We start from the raw sequence: 18,505 nt of genomic DNA on the forward strand, positions 1-18,505 counted from the left end.
AGAGTGTGACACCATGCTTTCTAAAATCCCACTTTAGCAGAACTTCATGCTGCCTTCTGAGCATGCTGTCAGAACTTAAGGAGCCTGATGTGTTAGATCACCTAATTCAATAGATGCACACAGCATCTTTTGTCCATTATTTGTCCTTCATATTACACTGTTTTAACTCTCTAAATTGCATTATTTGTCCTCCATATTACACTGTTTTAACTCTCTAAATTGCATTATTTGTCCTCCATATTACACTGTTTTAACTCTCTAAATTGCATTATTTGTCCTCCATATTACACTGTTTTAACTCTCTAAATTGCATTATTTGTCCTCCATATTATACTGTTTTAACTCTCTAAATTGCATTATTTGTCCTCCATATTACACGTGTTTTAACTCTCTAAATTGCATTATTTGTCCTCCATATTACACTGTTTTAACTCTCTAAATTGCATTATTTGTCCTCCATATTACACTGTTTTAACTCTCTAAATTGCATTATTTGTCCTCCATATTACACTGTTTTAACTCTCTAAATTGCATTATTTGTCCTCCATATTACACTGTTTTAACTCTCTAAATTGCATTATTTGTCCTCCATATTACACTGTTTTAACTCTCTAAATTGCATTATTTGTCCTCCATATTACACTGTTTTAACTCTCTAAATTGCATTATTTGTCCTCCATATTACACTGTTTTAACTCTCTAAATTGCATTATTTGTCCTCCATATTACACTGTTTTAACTCTCTAAATTGCATTATTTGTCCTCCATATTACACTGTTTTAACTCTCTAAATTGCATTATTTGTCCTCCATATTACACTGTTTTAACTCTCTAAATTGCATTATTTGTCCTCCATATTACACTGTTTTAACTCTCTAAATTGCATTATTTGTCCTCCATATTACACTGTTTTAACTCTCTAAATTGCATTATTTGTCCTCCATATTACACTGTTTTAACTCTCTAAATTGCATTATTTGTCCTCCATATTACACTGTTTTAACTCTCTAAATTGCATTATTTGTCCTCCATATTACACTGTTTTAACTCTCTAAATTGCATTATTTGTCCTCCATATTACACTGTTTTAACTCTCTAAATTGCATTATTTGTCCTCCATATTACACTGTTTTAACTCTCTAAATTGCATTATTTGTCCTCCATATTACACTGTTTTAACTCTCTAAATTGCATTATTTGTCCTCCATATTACACTGTTTTAACTCTCTAAATTGCATTATTTGTCCTCCATATTACACTGTTTTAACTCTCTAAATTGCAACCTGACTCTATCAATGACTCTATAATTCAATAGGAGGTGGAGAATAGTGGTGGTTATATGAATTAATCTCATTGACTCAAATCTCGTCCAGATTTGTTCATTGACCAAAAGCCATCTTGAAACTGCAAAGTGGCACAGAACTGCATCTGAAGTGGCATTTAAGTGTATTTACACAAAGCATTTAATGCTGCTCAGAGCAGTCATAAATGCATGAACACAGCAATAATAACTGCATAAATAATGTTATGCGATTAAAGTTTAAAATATAATATCATGAATATAAACTAAATTATTAAATGTATGCTCTATCATGACAACAACAAAGTTTACTGCTGCTCTAATGCTCCATTTCATTTAAACAGAACTAAAGCAGCATCAGAATTGCCTTTGTTACTATAAGCTGAGGTGGGTTAGAGCAGGCTTAATTCTTTTTCGTCTTTACACAGAATTTTGAGCAGGCTCAGAGCAGGCTTACCTCAGCTGTGTTGAGATGCCTTAATTCTGTAAAATATGCCAATAGATGGCGCAAAATGACCATCTTTTACATTTTAACGAGTAAATTTAGACGAACCAAAAACACAGTCATTCACAAATGGAACAAGTCTAATTATCCTTTTTTTTTTTAATGTCTACAATTCTAATAAGACATTTCAGCCATGTTAGAGCAGTGTTAAAGCTTCAAGTGTTCCAACTGTTGCCAAGTGTTCGCTAATTGACAAATGTGAACTGCTGAGCAAAACTTTATCAAGCAGTTGATTTTCCTAGTTCCCTCCAAACTGCAGTATTTCTACTTTAATGTCTGTTTCTTAAAATTGCCTTGGTTCTCTCTGAGAGAAAAACTATCAGTCCCACCACTTCATAGAGTTCCTTAGGAATTAACCTCGACAATCAGTGTATGGTAGCCTCTTCATCTTAAGAAACTTGCAGCATTTGTCAAAGCATGTCCCATTAATTACTTTGTTATTCTCAATCAAGGTTATTAGTCAAACATGCTTTTCGGGGCTCACCTCTAAATTATTGGAGCAGTTATTTTTCCCAATGAATGTGTTTTCGACATGGGTACATTTTCTCATTACACGATTCGCATTGCATGTAAACACCTTAACCAGTGTTCTTAACGCTTATTCTATTATGTGCACACATGTCATGTGCATGCTTCTTCATGGTTTAACATCAAAAGCAGATAATAACATTTTAAATGTCAAGTAAACGCAGATATTTTGCATGTTGAATTTTAAATAAGCTGATTTTTGGGAGTAGTCAGCACAATGCTGTGTACGAAAATGGGCACAATGATGAATTTGAAATGAACCGATTCAAATTTTTCAGATGCGGCTCCCTCTTGGCATTGGTGCAATTTGTGGAAATTGTGGTTTGCAGAACTCAGCCACCCGAAATCCTTTATTTTGCCCCTGAGTCTAAATCATTGCGCTGTTTGAACTGTACCCCATTATAATCACTTGCCTTCCGTGTGGTAGGTATGGCAAGGTAATGGATTATTCTTTGACAATCAAGTTTTGGTCAATATTATTATTAAAGGTTGCTCTTCGATTCCCTTTATAAATCGTCTAGTTTGAATGATTCAACTGGACTCGCATTATTTCCACTGCCAAATACAGTATGAGGTCTGGGAAGGCAAATCCCACTCAAATCTATAACTCTGCATGTATTTTGTCCATTATTTGTCCTCCATATTACACTGTTTTAACTCTCTAAATTGCAACCTGACTCTATCAATGCCACCCTTGCAGGCATTCATTTCCATCTGTGACTGAAGGATCCTAACACCATTAGTTTTCTTGTCCATCCGTCCATTCGGCTGCTCCTGAATGGGCTAAAGAAAGAATTCCCCAAAGGCAAAGCAAAGTCGCACTAGCGACTGACAATAGGGGCTGTAGCCTTTAGCCTCTATGTTAGCATGCCTGCCTCCCATGCTCGATTTTTCGAATCCCGCACGGAGTTGGATGAGCACCAACAGCAGCAGCATGCATAAAGGTTTTCATTATCATAGATAAAACTCTTAAATCATACAATACCTGAAAAAAAAAAAAAAGGCGCCATTTGGACTTAGGCAGTGTTATTTGGGGTTGCGTCAATTCGTCAGGTCTAGGCTCAGCAATGTTATGGGGCAATAAAATGAAGTCAGCTGACCACCTGAATATACTGAATGACCAGGCTATCCCATAAATATTCCCTTACAGCACGGGCATATTCCAGGATGACAATGTCATGATTCATCAGGCTCAAATTGTGAAAGAGTGGTTCAGGGAGCATGAGGAATCATTTTCATACATAAATTGGCCACCACAGAGTCCTGACATTAACCCCATTTAAATTCTTTGAGATGTCCTTGAGAAGACTTTACGGAGTGGTTAAATTTTCCCGTCATCAATACAAGATCTTGGCCAAAGATTTGTGTAACTCTGAGAGTTAAAGAGTTGTGACGCTGCACAAGATTGTCGAGACAATGCCATGACGAATGTATGGCGTAATCAAAGCTAAAGGCTAAGATATATTTAAACTGTAGAAATTATCATTATGGGAAGGCAGTAAGACTAATTCAAATAATGGGGTGGTGGATTGCCTGCTTTTGTGGCCTGTCAGCACTGTTTTGAATGAATGTTTCATGTGAGCACACACACTCGCAGGCAGCTATATGCCCTGAGCCATGGAGAGCATCCAGTCAGTGTGCAAAGATTTATGTCCAATTCTAAAGAAACACATTATTTTCTTCTTACCACTATTCCCGAAAGATAAAACACATTTGTTAATCGGAATCTCGCTCCATTATGAGTTTAATTAGATTTTTGTTTGATTTGAGGTGTTTGTGGTTCTCTCCTTTAGGATAATTTTCCTCCCTGATGGAACACTTAGAATCACAAACGTGACCAAGATAGATGGTGGGACCTACTCATGCTTGGCTAGAAACCAGTTTGGTGCATCCAGCACTACGGGAAGATTGCTGGTTACAGGTAAAGTTTACTGTTACAGAATTTCTCTTTGTACTTCCTGCAGATACAAACCATTTTAGAGCATAATTTACCTGTGAGAGTGATTCAAAGCTTCAACACAGGGATGGACTGGTTGTGGGTAATATTAATTCAAATAATACAATTTAAATATACAAGATACAGTTCCTATTTCATTATGCTAGCTGTTCCTGTCTCCCATGGACCCCAATTAAATAACTTTCAATTGTACTCTATTCTGTGCCACATCCCACAAAACACTTTATGATGCATGTCAACTTAACTAAGCAAATATGACAATTGATTACTTTTAGATTATATGTCATATCATATTATTAATCTGAAACTATAAATGGCCAAAATGAATATTTCTTTCAGTTGTTGTTGTTTGTTTGTTTGTTTGTTTTTCTGTTAGGTCACAAACTATTTAACCAAAAATAAAAACTATTATTCCATTCTTTCAATATTGTGTTTTGTCTATCTTGTAATAATCGAGGAATTTTGGATTGTTTTCTATTGTTGCACTTATATTATTGCCTCCTTAGGATAAATCGCTTATGCTAAGTAGTGTGTTAGCTTAGCATGCCACTAGATGATTAGCCTAATTTCTTCTCATTCCACTTCTCATGGCTGATTAGGCCACTTACTTAGCATAGCACTTACTGATTAGCCTGTGTAACGTAGTTCAATGGAAAGGAGGAGGCGAGAACCAGGCCTTGATAATATAAATAATAGTTTAATATAAAACTGAAGCAAAAGACAAACACACACATGACGGATATGTCCGTAAACTATCTCTCTCTCTTCGCACCACCATCTGCCATCGGCCTTTATCCCTCTCGTAGGCTTAATTAGCCTGATAAGGGACCGGGTGTGTATAATCAAAACCCGGCCCTGCCCTCTGCCCTGCCACATTTCTCCCTCGTTCTCTCAGGCTGAGGAGCACCCAGCCTGATGTACACCCCCCCCCCCCCCTTTCCCTGGGGGAGGGCATGCTTTAAGCCCGGTCTACCTGGACGAGGGAAGGGATAAGGGGAGGGAAACAGAAATAAAAAAATGGGGGGGTACTTCCTGTAACAGTGTAGTACCCCCCCAAAAAACACTGTAAAATTTAAACGAGAAGGAAAAGGCCAATGCAGTGTGGCTGTGAGATAGAGAGAGAGGAGGGAGAGATGAAAAAAAAATCTACTCGCCGGTTCTCCGAAACACCGGCGCATGGTCCTCGATCACTTCTCCACCCTCTCAGACAGACGACAGCCCCACTTTTACGACGATTTTATGGGGCGTTGGGGAAGGGTACGTGCAGCCTGGCACAGCCGGTCACTTTGGCACGTAAAATACCTGCCCACTCCTGTGTCAGCAGTGCACGTACACGGCTCAGCACATGGGGTGATTTAAATTGGACCCCTAGTGTCGCTTCTTCGACACAACGTCGAAGTGAGCGACAGACGGGGAATGTCTAGGTTCCGGCTGGAACGAGACGTTGTGTCCTCCCGGACACGTCGCTGAACGGAGCCACTGTTGCGGCCAAACCTCATTGTCGGCTCCTCAGAAAAATTCTGAATGAAACAGACGCATTTCCCTCCCTTTATACCCGTATGTCCGGGGGTGGGACATGCAAATTCTGTCTGCCAATTTCTCCTTGGCCTTTTCTCATAGATCAGAGATGCAAAAGGCTCTCAAGCGAGAACCCTAGTGTTGCTTCTTCGACACAACGTCTCGTTCCCTCCATCAGGGAATGTAGGTTACATCTGTAACCTAGACGTTTTGTTTTGTTTTTGGTACCTTGTGGCACTTGTGCCTTAAATGTTGCACTTTGTCTTCTCATGTTGACAATAAAGCTCTCTTGAATCTTGAATGTTCGCTTGTTCTGCGGCAGTTTCAAATGTTTCACAAATTGTGTCCCAGCGGGTTAAGCAGCCCCCTGAACCCTACTTTCCTCCTTGCCACCAGTCACTTCATCCCACTTCTGTCTGCACATGGATCTCCTCACTTGCTCGAAGCTAAACATGTTTGGGGGTGGATGTTATATTAATAGCACTGTAAAGTACAGGCCAAATTAATCAAGTCGGCAAAATCTAAAAATAAATGCCCCCAGTGCCCCTGCTACGTATTTATGAAAATGTTAGATTTTCCATGAGGAATTTTAACTCAGGCCTTTGTGATCTCATTGTGAGACAATTACGTTTTGACCACCTACACATTTAATTTGCAATGTTAAAATGGCAATTTCACAGTTGAATAGATACATAGATTGGTACTTTATTGATCCCAAGTGGGAAATTGAGGAGCATTTGCAGTCAGACAACTCACTGTTCAGTACCACATACAATACAATAAATGCAGGACTAGATGGTGTACATTATAAACAAGGTACACAATTTACACAATATACTGCATATAAACATTATATGCAAATGTATAAACACCATATCAAAATGTCAAGTTTTTGTATTATTGGTATATTTTTATGGTGATCTGAATAATTCATAGGAGCAAGGTTTGCATATCTACTTAACCTTTATGCTCTCTTAAGGCCTGGGTATACTTTGTTTGTCCTCGTTCCCGATTGGATCACGTGTGGTCGATCGTGTTGAATATACTTTGTTGACCCTGAGTGCAGATGGACACTTTCAATGCTTACACACAACGACTGCCTTTTGATACTCCACCTGCATGGAGATATACAGCATGGAGTTGTATCCTCGACAGAACTCCTGCTCTGAGGGACATAGAAGAAGATGAAGGACAATGAATTGTCCATGAATTCATACAGTGAAAGATGTAAATATACACTTTGTGACTGGAGTTTTATAAATGGGATATAGTGTTCTCACCTCCTCACACAAACACTCATCATTGTGCCCATCCGTTGCTGTTTTTTTACTACTTCTACTTCAATGTTTATTATTGGGAGTGTCCCCTCTTTGTTGACAACTTAAAAGCAACAATCCAACTGTAAATGTTGCCACCCAGTGGGCCCACAATTACTGCAGCCAAGCCCATGCACATGTGCAGATGATATGCACATGCAAAGACTATCTGCGTGTCGAGAAAATCTGGCCCACATGTGGCATGCATTCTGTGAATGTACTGATCAGCTTTGGCCATTAGGCTGCCAGAACAACAAATACATTCAAACAAATGGCTGGCATTTGAGAAGATATATACAAGTTTTCTATACAATGAAAGGATTTGTGTGTCACAAAGTTCCCTCTGTTTTATAATGCCTTGAGAAAGAAAAGCTGTTTAATTGCTTTTTGGGGCTTACATGCTCCTCTAGCGTAATGCATCAGGTTGAGCAGTTCAGCTCTCCAAATGGCAGTTTTGTTCTGTCAGCTCAACTCAACAGGGATGGGATACAGTGGCTTTTTGTATGTTGTTGTAATTACCCATTTTCACGCTTCGCTTATGGCATTGCAATTACCCTGGATTACACTAATGGACTGTGTGAGGGTGTAGGTTATAGGTTGAGCATGCACAATTTAGAGAGAAAAATATAGATAGAAATATATATGCTGCACTTTCACTCACATTTTTGCTGAGATTACTACATTTTATTCTTTTCCAGCCGAACAGATTGGAATGTGAATTTGATTGCATGTAACCAGGGAAGGATTAACTACCGGGTCATTGACCAGGGGCCTCTAAACCCAAAGGGCCCCAAGCTCTAAATAAATTATTTATTTATTTTTATATAATATTATAAATCCACATAAATGTCAGCCTCATGAGAGATACCATTTGTTCGGACAAATGCGTGTTGGACTACAGCTCAGGCACTTGAGTGCACACTCAGGGAATCTGTGTCTCTAAGATGCAGCAGTGTTTATTTGAAGGACTGCTGCTCTGATTTACAAAACACTTCCAATTACAAAGATAAGTTGCAGTTTACTCAGACTGTGTAAAAAGCTGATGGTTTAAATTCAAATTTGCAACAAAATTCATGCAACAGTGTAGAGGACTTTGTATGTTTAAGTCCTGCATGCATTTAATGTTTAATGATAAAGAGAAAGGTGCCTTAATACCCTAAATATTTGCATGGGAACCTTTTGTAATATTTGGTTAACCACGAGAGTTCACAAACGATTATTGTGTTATTTGTCAGGACTCGGGAATAGAGAACTTTTATTGCCATGGATGCATCAAATACAATCTTAGACAGCTGGTCATAAAGTGCACAGTGAGCTATGAGTCTAAATAGCACAAAACATAGATCTTCAAATGATAAAATCCCATTAAAGTCGAACAAAAATAATCTCTTTCACTGTCTGCCTCATAGTAGGCCTATTCTTAATCAATGGAAAATGTGTAATTCTGCCCGCGTAGGTTCACTTTCCATGAGGCAGCAAATGCTACGTTTATAAACCTCGTTGGGATGCTTTGATTTTTAAATGATTCACCAGAGCAAAAGGGGGAAAAAACATTGGCTCACCTTTGGCTCAAGCACTGAAACTGAAACTGAAACACAATCTGGAATCATGTGTCACATTATCAGAATGTCGATTTGTGACACCATTGCTGAAAATGATTGATGTAGCACAACAAATGGTGAAACAGAATGCAGGTGTCTTGAGATACATTAATAAATATAAAAAAATATTTTTGTGTAAAAAAAAGTACATATACTGTAACTGTCTGCGATGGACTGGCGACCTGTCCAGGGTGTCCCCCGCCTTTCGCCCAATGTTAGCTGGGATAGGCTCCAGCCCCCCGCGACCCTGTAAACAGGATAAGCGGTTGACGATGGATGGATGGATGGATACTGTAACTGTATTCTGTAAGGCATTGCTTCAAACTTTTCTTCCATCAGTTTGAAAAATCCAACCAAATATGGCAAGCGTCCTGTAGCGTATAAGTAGTCAGGTGACACATCATGGGGGGCCTACATGGTGTAGGTTCTTAATCAGTTCTTAATCCGTCCTTGCATGTAACCTCCACATTAAAGGTGCACTCAGTAATTCTTTCCTCATTAAAAAAGTTTAACTCCTAAAGACATGAATTGTAATTTTGCAATATACTGTACCTGTATGTCGGAAATCATGACCACTTAAGATGAAGACTCCACTCATATCAGTAACCTTAGGAAATCTGTTTTATTCTATATAGAGAGGGTCTGCACATGGGGACTGCCATGTTAGAATCAACCGAATACTACTCACTTAATCTCAGTAACCATCCTGTTTTGACACTTTCACTCATTGATTAAAGTAATCATGGCTGACTGTGAATACTATATTTCTACAATGACATCTGAAACTGAGCTAAATTGATTTTAAATTATGCTGCATCCAAATCACTAGGTGTCACTGTAAGTCCAAGATGTAATTTTCAAAAAATGATGCAGTTGTTTGAGGGGCAGTACAGTTTCATGAAAAAAATAAATAAAAAAAAATTCATTAAAACCATGTCTTCCCATTTAAATGTTGATGATGACTTATAGATGTTCAGAAACTTGGCCTGCCATGTCACAGTGAAGTAACTAGGAGCAAGTTGGACAGATAATGTAATATTATTTCTAAACAACAAAAGAGTTAACAAAATAATTAAAATGTGGGAAAGTGCATCAAACCTTGTGCTGGCTTTATAGTGCACCTGCTGCTCCATCACATATCGCTCTTAATGATTCCAATGTTAAAAAATGAAGTTTATTTTTAACAAAATCTCTGTGGACTGTTTTGTTAGCCTCTCAACCCAATGTAATGTAGACTTTGCAAAGGGGCTAAGGTTATTGAAGAATGGAGCAGTGCAAATTATATTGGATCCGACAGCAAATCTGCAGCCTGTGTGTGAGCACAATGATGTGTTGTTACTCATTTCACATGCAAAGAGAGTCTTTACATACACTTTTTAATTCTAAGGATCAAAGAGTAAGTGGAAACTGTAATGGAAATTCGAGTTATGACTGGTTTGGGTCTGCAGTCATAAAAATATTGATGATTTTGATAAACATTTTTAGTAAAAATGGGAAAGGGGGACTTCAGGGAAAAATTAAATGACAGACGTATGATACGACCCCTATAAGAGCTTATGCCTCCAAATTAGATATAATGAGTGTAAGACAAATCAATACAAATAATAGTCTGAACATTTTCATTTAAATTGATCAATTTCATGACAGGCTGTTTGAGTAAAGCTGAGTCTGATTCTGAACAGATCCCACACAAATCACCCAGGGTCCAGTGGACATGGAGATCATTGTCGGGGAGAGCATCATCCTGTCCTGCCAGATCTCCTGTGACCCTGCTCTAGACGTGTCTTTCTCTTGGGCCTTCAATGGGCAGCTCCTCAACAAACTAGACCAACATTATGATCATGTGGGTGGGGTAAGTCATTAGTAATGGTGTATTCTAATCATTTTATCTTTCTACATTGGAGTCCTGAAGTCAAAGACCTCATTGAAAATCTTCTCGGTTTCTGTCGAAACCTCCATTCCCTGATGGAGGGAATGAGAAGTTGTGTTGCTGTAGTGACACTAGGGGTCAATCTTTAGAGCCCCAGACACCTTCAGATCTCTGAGAAAAGGCCAATGAGAATCGGTGAGAAGGATTTGCATGCCACTCCCCCCGACATATGGGTATAAAAGGGAGCTGGAGTGCTGATTAATTCAGGTTTTGCACTGAGTAGCCGAGACAAGGTCCCGGACAGCCACACAACCTGTGGCAAGAGGGAAACGACATCTTGTTCCCTCCATCAGGGAAATGGAAGTGGAGCATAGTTCTAGCGGGAAGACCAGCAGGTGTACATCATCACATCATTAGCTGGGTAACTCCTAGCCAATCGCACGTAAGCCAATGTTTTATAAGTCCGCTCACAATCTATCACATTGCTGTTTCGGTGTGCTAACACTGCAACCTCCACCTCCCCACCACCACCAGTTGAGCCCTGTCCCGCAGGGGGGTAGGCTCCTCGCCCCTGCCTCCTATCTCCGGCAGGACATGACGGTTCTGGGTACAACTCCCTCGGACTGCAGGATGGGGCCTACACCAAAGAGAGAGACATCACCTCCCGTTTTACATCTATCAAATAATGGCATCTCAAACTTCACTCAAGCCTGCGTGTCTTTCCAATAGAACAGAGGTTACGACAGTAACCGAGACATTCCCCTTCTGTCACTCACTCGATATTGTGTTGATGTAGTAACACTAGGGGTCCCTATACGACATGCCACATGGCTGCATTCCATACCACTAAAGATACATCACAGGAGGTTACCAGGGTATCTGAGACCTGTGGAGCACTTACCCCAGTACAGGGCACGTTAGCACAAGTACTGGGTCCGACTACTATTTCCTCTGCTGAATTCGTGTGCCAGAGAGCGAGGAGGAAAGACATCCAGGGTTCACAGATCGTGAACACGCATGGGAGAGAGGAGCACACGGCCTCACCTCGTGGAGGGATATGGCGCTATACACAAGCGGTACACCCGGCCAGATGCCATGCGTAATAAAACTTACCTGTTTATACCTGAAAGAACACGGGACGAAACTGGCTCAACCCTGAGATTGTAAAATCTCACGAATGCATTGGGTTTTGCCCAGCACGCTTCTCTAAAGATATCTGTTAGAGAGGTGCCATTGGCCAGTTCCTACGAGGATGCCACACTCCTTGTGGGTGTGCTCGAACCTGCAGTGGGGCAGGCACGGACTGGGTCTGGTAGGCCAAAGCGATGGCATCCACAATCCGGTGGGCAAGCCTCTGTTTGGAGCGTTTCTGTCGAATCAGACAAAAAGCTGCTTAGAGTGTCTAGAGATCTGCGTGTGATCCAAGTAGAGGAGCAAAGCATGCTCCGGACTCAGCAACTATAATGCTGGGTCTGCCTCCTCTGGGGGCAGCACATGCAGGCTCACCACTTGATCCCTAAAAGGATGAAGGGCTGAAAAAGTGGCGGCAGGTGGGGTGAGAGCCACACGATGTGTGCCGCGGCACCATGCTTAACTCGGGACTCGGGTCTGGAGCCAGTGCTGTAGCAGTCTCATATGCATCAACCCAAGCGGCGGGACTGGAGGGGGGCGTGGCCGCAAGCATAATTATACTCTTTAGACTAAATATGCTCTTTTAAAGCGCTATCAAAGTTCCCAGGGGCTTAGTCTGCAGTGGAGTGCAGAGTGGAGAGTGGAGCACACACTTCTGAAGAGGTGAATGGAATAGTAGTAGTACTCGCTCCAAAGAAGAAATCTGAATGAATCCACATTCCAGCTCCCTTTTATACCCACATGTTGGGGGGAGTGGCATGCAAATTCTACTCTTCTCAAAGATCTGAAGGTGTCTGGGGCTCTCAAGATCGACCCTTAGCGTCACTACATCGACTCAACATTGAGTGAGTGAGAGAAGGGAAAATAGTACCTAATCAAATGTAAGTACATTTTTGACATTGACTATGTCTCCTTTGTTTAAAACGCCATATCCATTGCTTCCATTGAAGCACACAAGATGTTCTTTGGAACATCCTTAAATTATGTCTGGTTAACAAGGATCGCCAGATTTTGAACAAACTTGTGCCAGCTCGAGTATGTTCTGTCATGAATGCAAGACATACCAAATACTAAGACATGATCAAATTCATAAGATTTTCAACTTTTAACTCATATTGTTATGCTAATAATCAAATATGTAATTCAAAATGAATTTATATAAATTCAATATACAAGCATTTTTACTAGTGTCTCAACATTTGGATCCCACTGTATATAAAGTTTTATAAAACACTATTAAACGTAGCGACATAGCAAACATACTTCTTATCCCAACTTCACTTTTATAGTATTACTTATTGTCCTGTTACTGTGTTATTGCAAGGAATAAAGATGCATTACACTCAACAAATTTCCAATTCCTAAAGGTATAGTTCACCCATAAAATGCAGCACTCGGCGTTTACTTTAAGCTTCTTTGCCCTTCTTTTCATAGAGTAAAAATCCATAAACTAAACTTTTACCAATCTCAAGTGGGATATCCTCATATGACTTGTGAATGGTCCAATCGCACATCTCAAATCACATTTCTCTGGAATGTAATGACAACTTTCTAAAAATGCTAATGACTTTAAAGACTGCCCTAATGAGGACTGACTGGTCAATATTGGATATTCATGACTCAGCTGAGCAGTTCTGAAACAGATTCATTTATCTCCATCCCCAAAGCATTCAATTTCCTTTTTAAAATCATAGTTACATATTTTAGGAAAGCAGATGAGGAGATTGGAGTTGTTTGAGTTTGCTTTATTATGGTTCCAAATATTAAATAACATAATCATTGACTTTCAAATAATTTTACAATTAATATAAAAAAATGGTACCCTCAGAATGGTTATGGACATTTCTATTCAGACCAGTCATCAGAGGATTCATAATGATATAAACATCTCTTAAGTTGTACTTGAGTAAAAGCATTTACATTTTACAGTAGGTGCTGTCAAGACATTAAAATTGTATGTTGCAATTTCTATCCAAACAGATAAAATCCAAACTATCCAAACTTTTTTGACATTATGAGAGACCACATTGCATATTTGGAATATTAGAGTTTTTAAAAATGTATTTGTCACACAACATTGATATACTGTAAATTTTAACCTTAAATCTTGATTATTGGACATGTTATTCATGAACTAACCAAAAATAGCTGACAATTATAACGCTTTTAACCTTCATACACTCACAAATACACTTTTAGCATGCACTGCATCATTTAAGCCAGTGATTCTCATCAGTAATTAGATTTCAGTTTTCATGTATTCTCTGATGCGACCAGGTTTATCGGTCTGAAGTTCACAGCTTGGATGAATTCATTTTCATAATGAAACTAAATATGTGGCATAACATCTTTACTGCTTGAATTGCAGATTTCCCTCTTGTTTGCCAATCTTAGATAAAAGCACAAATCTTATCTCGTGTTATTTAATTGACTTGAAATTTAAGCTCTTTTATTAAATTAGTGTAGCTTTCCATGCCAAATACTTGAGTGCAGCAGTGCACCAAGCACAGAGATCATCAAGTGAATCAGTGGGCATTCACTATACATAAACAACAGCAATAAAGAATACTTTCCATGACTCTAAAGATGTTAGACTTTATCATTCAAGTTAAACAGGTGATTTAACCTAATTTACAAAACAACAACCAAATTTTATGAAATTATAATTATATTTTCATATTTAGCATAAATGTTAATGTACTGCATTTTGTCAGTTTGTCTTTATTTCCACTGCACCCATTTCCAATTTGTTTTTCAAATCCGATCTGCAAGACTTAGTAGTAAAACATTGTGGCAGGGTTCTCCTCCACCCTGGCAGTGGCTCCATTGCTCCAGGCGGTCGGGCAGTTCAGTCCCCACTCGCCTTACGGACGATGGCCGTTCACTGCGTCCGGGCGGTCAGTCTACTCCATCCCCCGGGAGCAGCGGCCTTTATCCCTCTCGGAGGCTTGATTAGCCTGATAAGGGACCGGGTGTGTAGAATCACGACCCGGCCCCGCCCTCCGCCCTGCCACAAACATGCTTGATTTTTGACACAAACATGTCTGTACAAAGCCTATATATTTTACTCTAAAATAAGTATTAGCATAATACTTATAAGCATAAGCATAACTTCATAAAATATTAGGAATCTTTTTACTTGATAATGATGATAAGTGAAATCTATCACCATAGCTGTTTCCACAGTACTTCTTCTGTTCCCTTGCCAGGGCAATGTTCACCTCTACTTCTTATGCTCAACATTCCTCAGCTTTATTAGATTAACAGAGGTTTTTAATTGCAGTGTGGATTTAATATTCATCACTTGCACGGTTTCATATCACGGGGTGTCGGCATACTGAATCCAATCACGCCACCACTTTGATGTGATTAAGCTCTAATTAGCCAATTAGCCTGTAGGTTTGTTAGCTGGATTTAGAGCAGTGTTGTAGTAGCCTCAGGGTTGGCCAGAGGGAATGTTTATCCATGACGGGCGTTTCAAATGCGGCAGTGAAGAGCCTTTGCCAAAAATTGTCCATTAGCTGTGGAGTTCGGCCACATTTTCATTCCCAAAACCCAGCGGGTTGTCTACACTTACTGAATCACTTGCTGGGGAATATAGCAAGCAAGTCACACATCTTAATTGCTTTAAAGTGCCATTTGTTATAGTGGATAGTAATTTGTGTGTGTGTGTGTGTGTGTGTGTGTGTGTGTGTGTGTGTGTGTGTGTGTGTGTGTGTGTGTGTGTGTGTGTGTGTGTGTGTGTGTGTGTGTGTGTGTGTGTTTATATCTCTAGAGCACATCTGGAGATCTGATGATACGAAATATACAGCTGAAACATGCCGGAAAATATGTCTGTGTTGTCGACACAGATGTCGAGAGTCTATCAGCTTCTGCTATTTTAATTGTGAAAGGTAAGAGAGCAGCAGCCTGTCAGTGGCCTCAAAAATGAATTTGAAATTAAGGTAGCAACTGAAGTGATAAAATTAGCTGTTGTTTTAATCAGTTTACCTACTAATGTATATAAATCATAAGTATATTATGTAAAAAGATGCATCATTTTCAAGCAATGTGCCCAGGCCAATTAGAATGAATATTCTAATGATTCAACATAATTTCTTTAACATCATAAAAACTATGATTTAAATGACTTTACAATAATACATGAGTTTTAACAGAAGACTTAATGAAAGTGCTTTTATAAAATAATAAGCTTCACATTTATGCTGTTAAATCCTCCAAAAATGTTAACCATTCACTTTCATGTATATGCCTCACTGTAGTTCTGTAGAGTTCCTCTATACATAGTTGAGTAGATGTTAGATGGAAATTGGTCCCACAATTCATTCATAAATTATTGTATTGGTCATAGTCTGCAGATGGCACTGCATGATTTGTTCTGTTTTGTTACTGTATTGTCAAGTGTTTGATTGGTGATTTGATTTGAAGATGGTAACACGTCATTATTATCAAGAATATTTTTAGATATCAGGGCAAGATCATCTGTAGTTATGGAGCATAATTAACAGCAAAAAAAATACAATAAAGCCTATTAAAAATATTTTATAGGTTTGATCAATAATCGTTTATATATAAGTCTCTCCTGAAAATTACCTCATGGACTGCCACTGGGATTTGTGAAAGCTAGAAATTTTGATTGGAATTTGGTTGTAAAACCTGATTAAAAGATACAATTTATCGGACTAATGAATTGATCCTGTATTATAGATGCTCCAATTAGAGATAATTAGAGGTGCGTGTCAAAGCTGTTTATCAAAGGTCACAAATGAGTTTTAAGGGGATCAATACCTTTCAGCTGAGTTTAGTTTGTCATTCCTACTTTTACTGTAACTCATAAGAAGTAGCTTGTAATAAGGAGGGGTCTTACCAGAAGGGGGCTGTTTAGCTATAATGTCTGTCTGACTGACCGACCGACCCTCTTAGTACATGGCTGCATTCAAATAAATAAATAGATGGACAGGAAATACTGATTTAAGTTTATATTATTATATTAGGTTAGAAGAGATAGCATAGTAATTCAAGAGACATGAAACTAGCACAGATATGTCGACAACTAATTTCCTAGAACAATGGTTAATTGTACAGTTTAGCATCCATTATACAACAATATTGAACCACAAAATGCCACATTTGACAAGTCAGACATGATTGATAGTCCATAGAGTGTTGTAATAATGCTGTATAATGGTGAAGTCATGTCAGACTGCTAAACAGGATGGAATTTTAATTTTGAAATGTGTCAAATTTGTTGGAAACAGGAAGACATGATGTACATTTTTCTGCACATTTGAATTGCTTTTTTGCAGCTTTTCAATGGATACATGCTTCAGTTGTTAGAAAAACAGCCCCAAACAAACAAGTCTCTGAATATCCGTTTTTACAACAGTCTAAAAAATTTAATCACTGCTTTTAGAGAGCTTGGTGGGGCGATAAGGGGAGAGCTTGTGCAAGGTTAGATGTCATTGAACATAACTTTATTTGTAATTGCTAATTCACTACTAATTTTATGATTGAATCAGGTCCCCCAGGAGCTCCAGATGGCGTTACAGTGGAGGAGATCACAGACAGCACAGCTCAGCTATCTTGGAGACCCAGCCAGGACAACGGCAGCCCCATCACAAACTATATCATCCAGGCAAAGACAGCTTTCACTGTGGGATGGCAGGCGGTGAACACGGGTAACAATACAGGATTAGCCAAAGCTAGTCAAGCGAAGCATCAATTCAGTGAAAAGCTGAAATTACCATAGCAGGTCTCATCTGCTTTTAAAATAGGAACTTATGCTTGCTTTGAGTACATACAATATAAGGACCTTTAAGTACTACTAATGCAGAATGACTTAATCTGGCACTTGCCTTGTGAATATAATTAACATTAATTGAAACAACATTCCACCCAGAAAGAGACATTGAATAGAACAATTTTAGGTTTTGTGATATTCCTGGTTATCTGTAAACATTGGCTTAGGATAGTGCTCCTGTTGTTGTGTTTGCGGCACCGTGTAACCCAGGTCTTTTCAGTTAAGCCATGGCTTTTCTGTTTGCTCTCAGTCCCAGAGGTGATTGACGGGAACACATTGACGGCGACACTAGTGGATCTGAATGCATGGGTGGAATTTGAGTTCCGAGTGCTGGCCAGAAACAGCGTCGGCATGGGGGGACCAAGTCCAGCTTCTTTTAAGACCAGAACCGAAGATGCAGGTTAGTCACTAACAGTGTTGGGGGAGTTACTCAAAAATGTATCTTAGAACTTCGTACAAACTGTAATCAGATTTCTTTACTGATTGCTTCATTGAAAAGTACTTTTCTGTGCAATAAATGTATAATTCATTTATTAATAAAAAAAAATTTGTATTAAATGTAATGTTACACTACTTTTTGACTAAACAAGTAATTAGATTAGATTCAACACTGGTCACCAATGTTCTTTATTATGTGCTGTAACAAGGTTCATTGTTGGGTGGAAAGGAGGAAGCTGGGACCGGCTTGAACAATACACATAGACTTTAATGTTCAACTTAAATACAACATAAAAATGATTCTTTTCAGCAGAACACACAGACATACACACTTCTCCATGTCTCTCTCACTCTCTTTGGCATCCCCGGCTCCTCCTTAAATGTCTCTCCCGCTGATTGGGGCAACTCAGCGTCATGCGTGCACCCTCATGACCCGGCCATGCCCTCCTCCTCGTCACATACACCCATTGCCCGATTCAGGCTTGGGAACCAACTGGCCTAACCTACACTCCTCCATTCCCTGGAGTGGAGGAGTTGCCCC

At 39.2% G+C, this 18,505-nt stretch overlaps 1 protein-coding gene across 1 annotated transcript in view; it reads left to right on the top strand.

Annotated features, from left to right (window-relative positions):
- The window catches only part of LOC127628796 (contactin-3-like), a 103,514-nt gene that overhangs the window by 66,810 nt on the left and 18,199 nt on the right, over nucleotides 1-18,505 (top strand). The window contains exons 11-15 of the mRNA XM_052105691.1: nucleotides 4,127-4,254; nucleotides 10,408-10,577; nucleotides 15,502-15,619; nucleotides 17,246-17,404; nucleotides 17,777-17,926. Of these exons, the coding sequence (XP_051961651.1) occupies nucleotides 4,127-4,254; nucleotides 10,408-10,577; nucleotides 15,502-15,619; nucleotides 17,246-17,404; nucleotides 17,777-17,926 (725 nt within the window). The remainder of the gene's footprint in view (nucleotides 1-4,126; nucleotides 4,255-10,407; nucleotides 10,578-15,501; nucleotides 15,620-17,245; nucleotides 17,405-17,776; nucleotides 17,927-18,505) is intronic.

The sequence above is a fragment of the Xyrauchen texanus genome, chromosome 35 (genome assembly GCF_025860055.1).
Source record: "Xyrauchen texanus isolate HMW12.3.18 chromosome 35, RBS_HiC_50CHRs, whole genome shotgun sequence".
NCBI classification, from domain to species: domain Eukaryota; kingdom Metazoa; phylum Chordata; class Actinopteri; order Cypriniformes; family Catostomidae; genus Xyrauchen; species Xyrauchen texanus.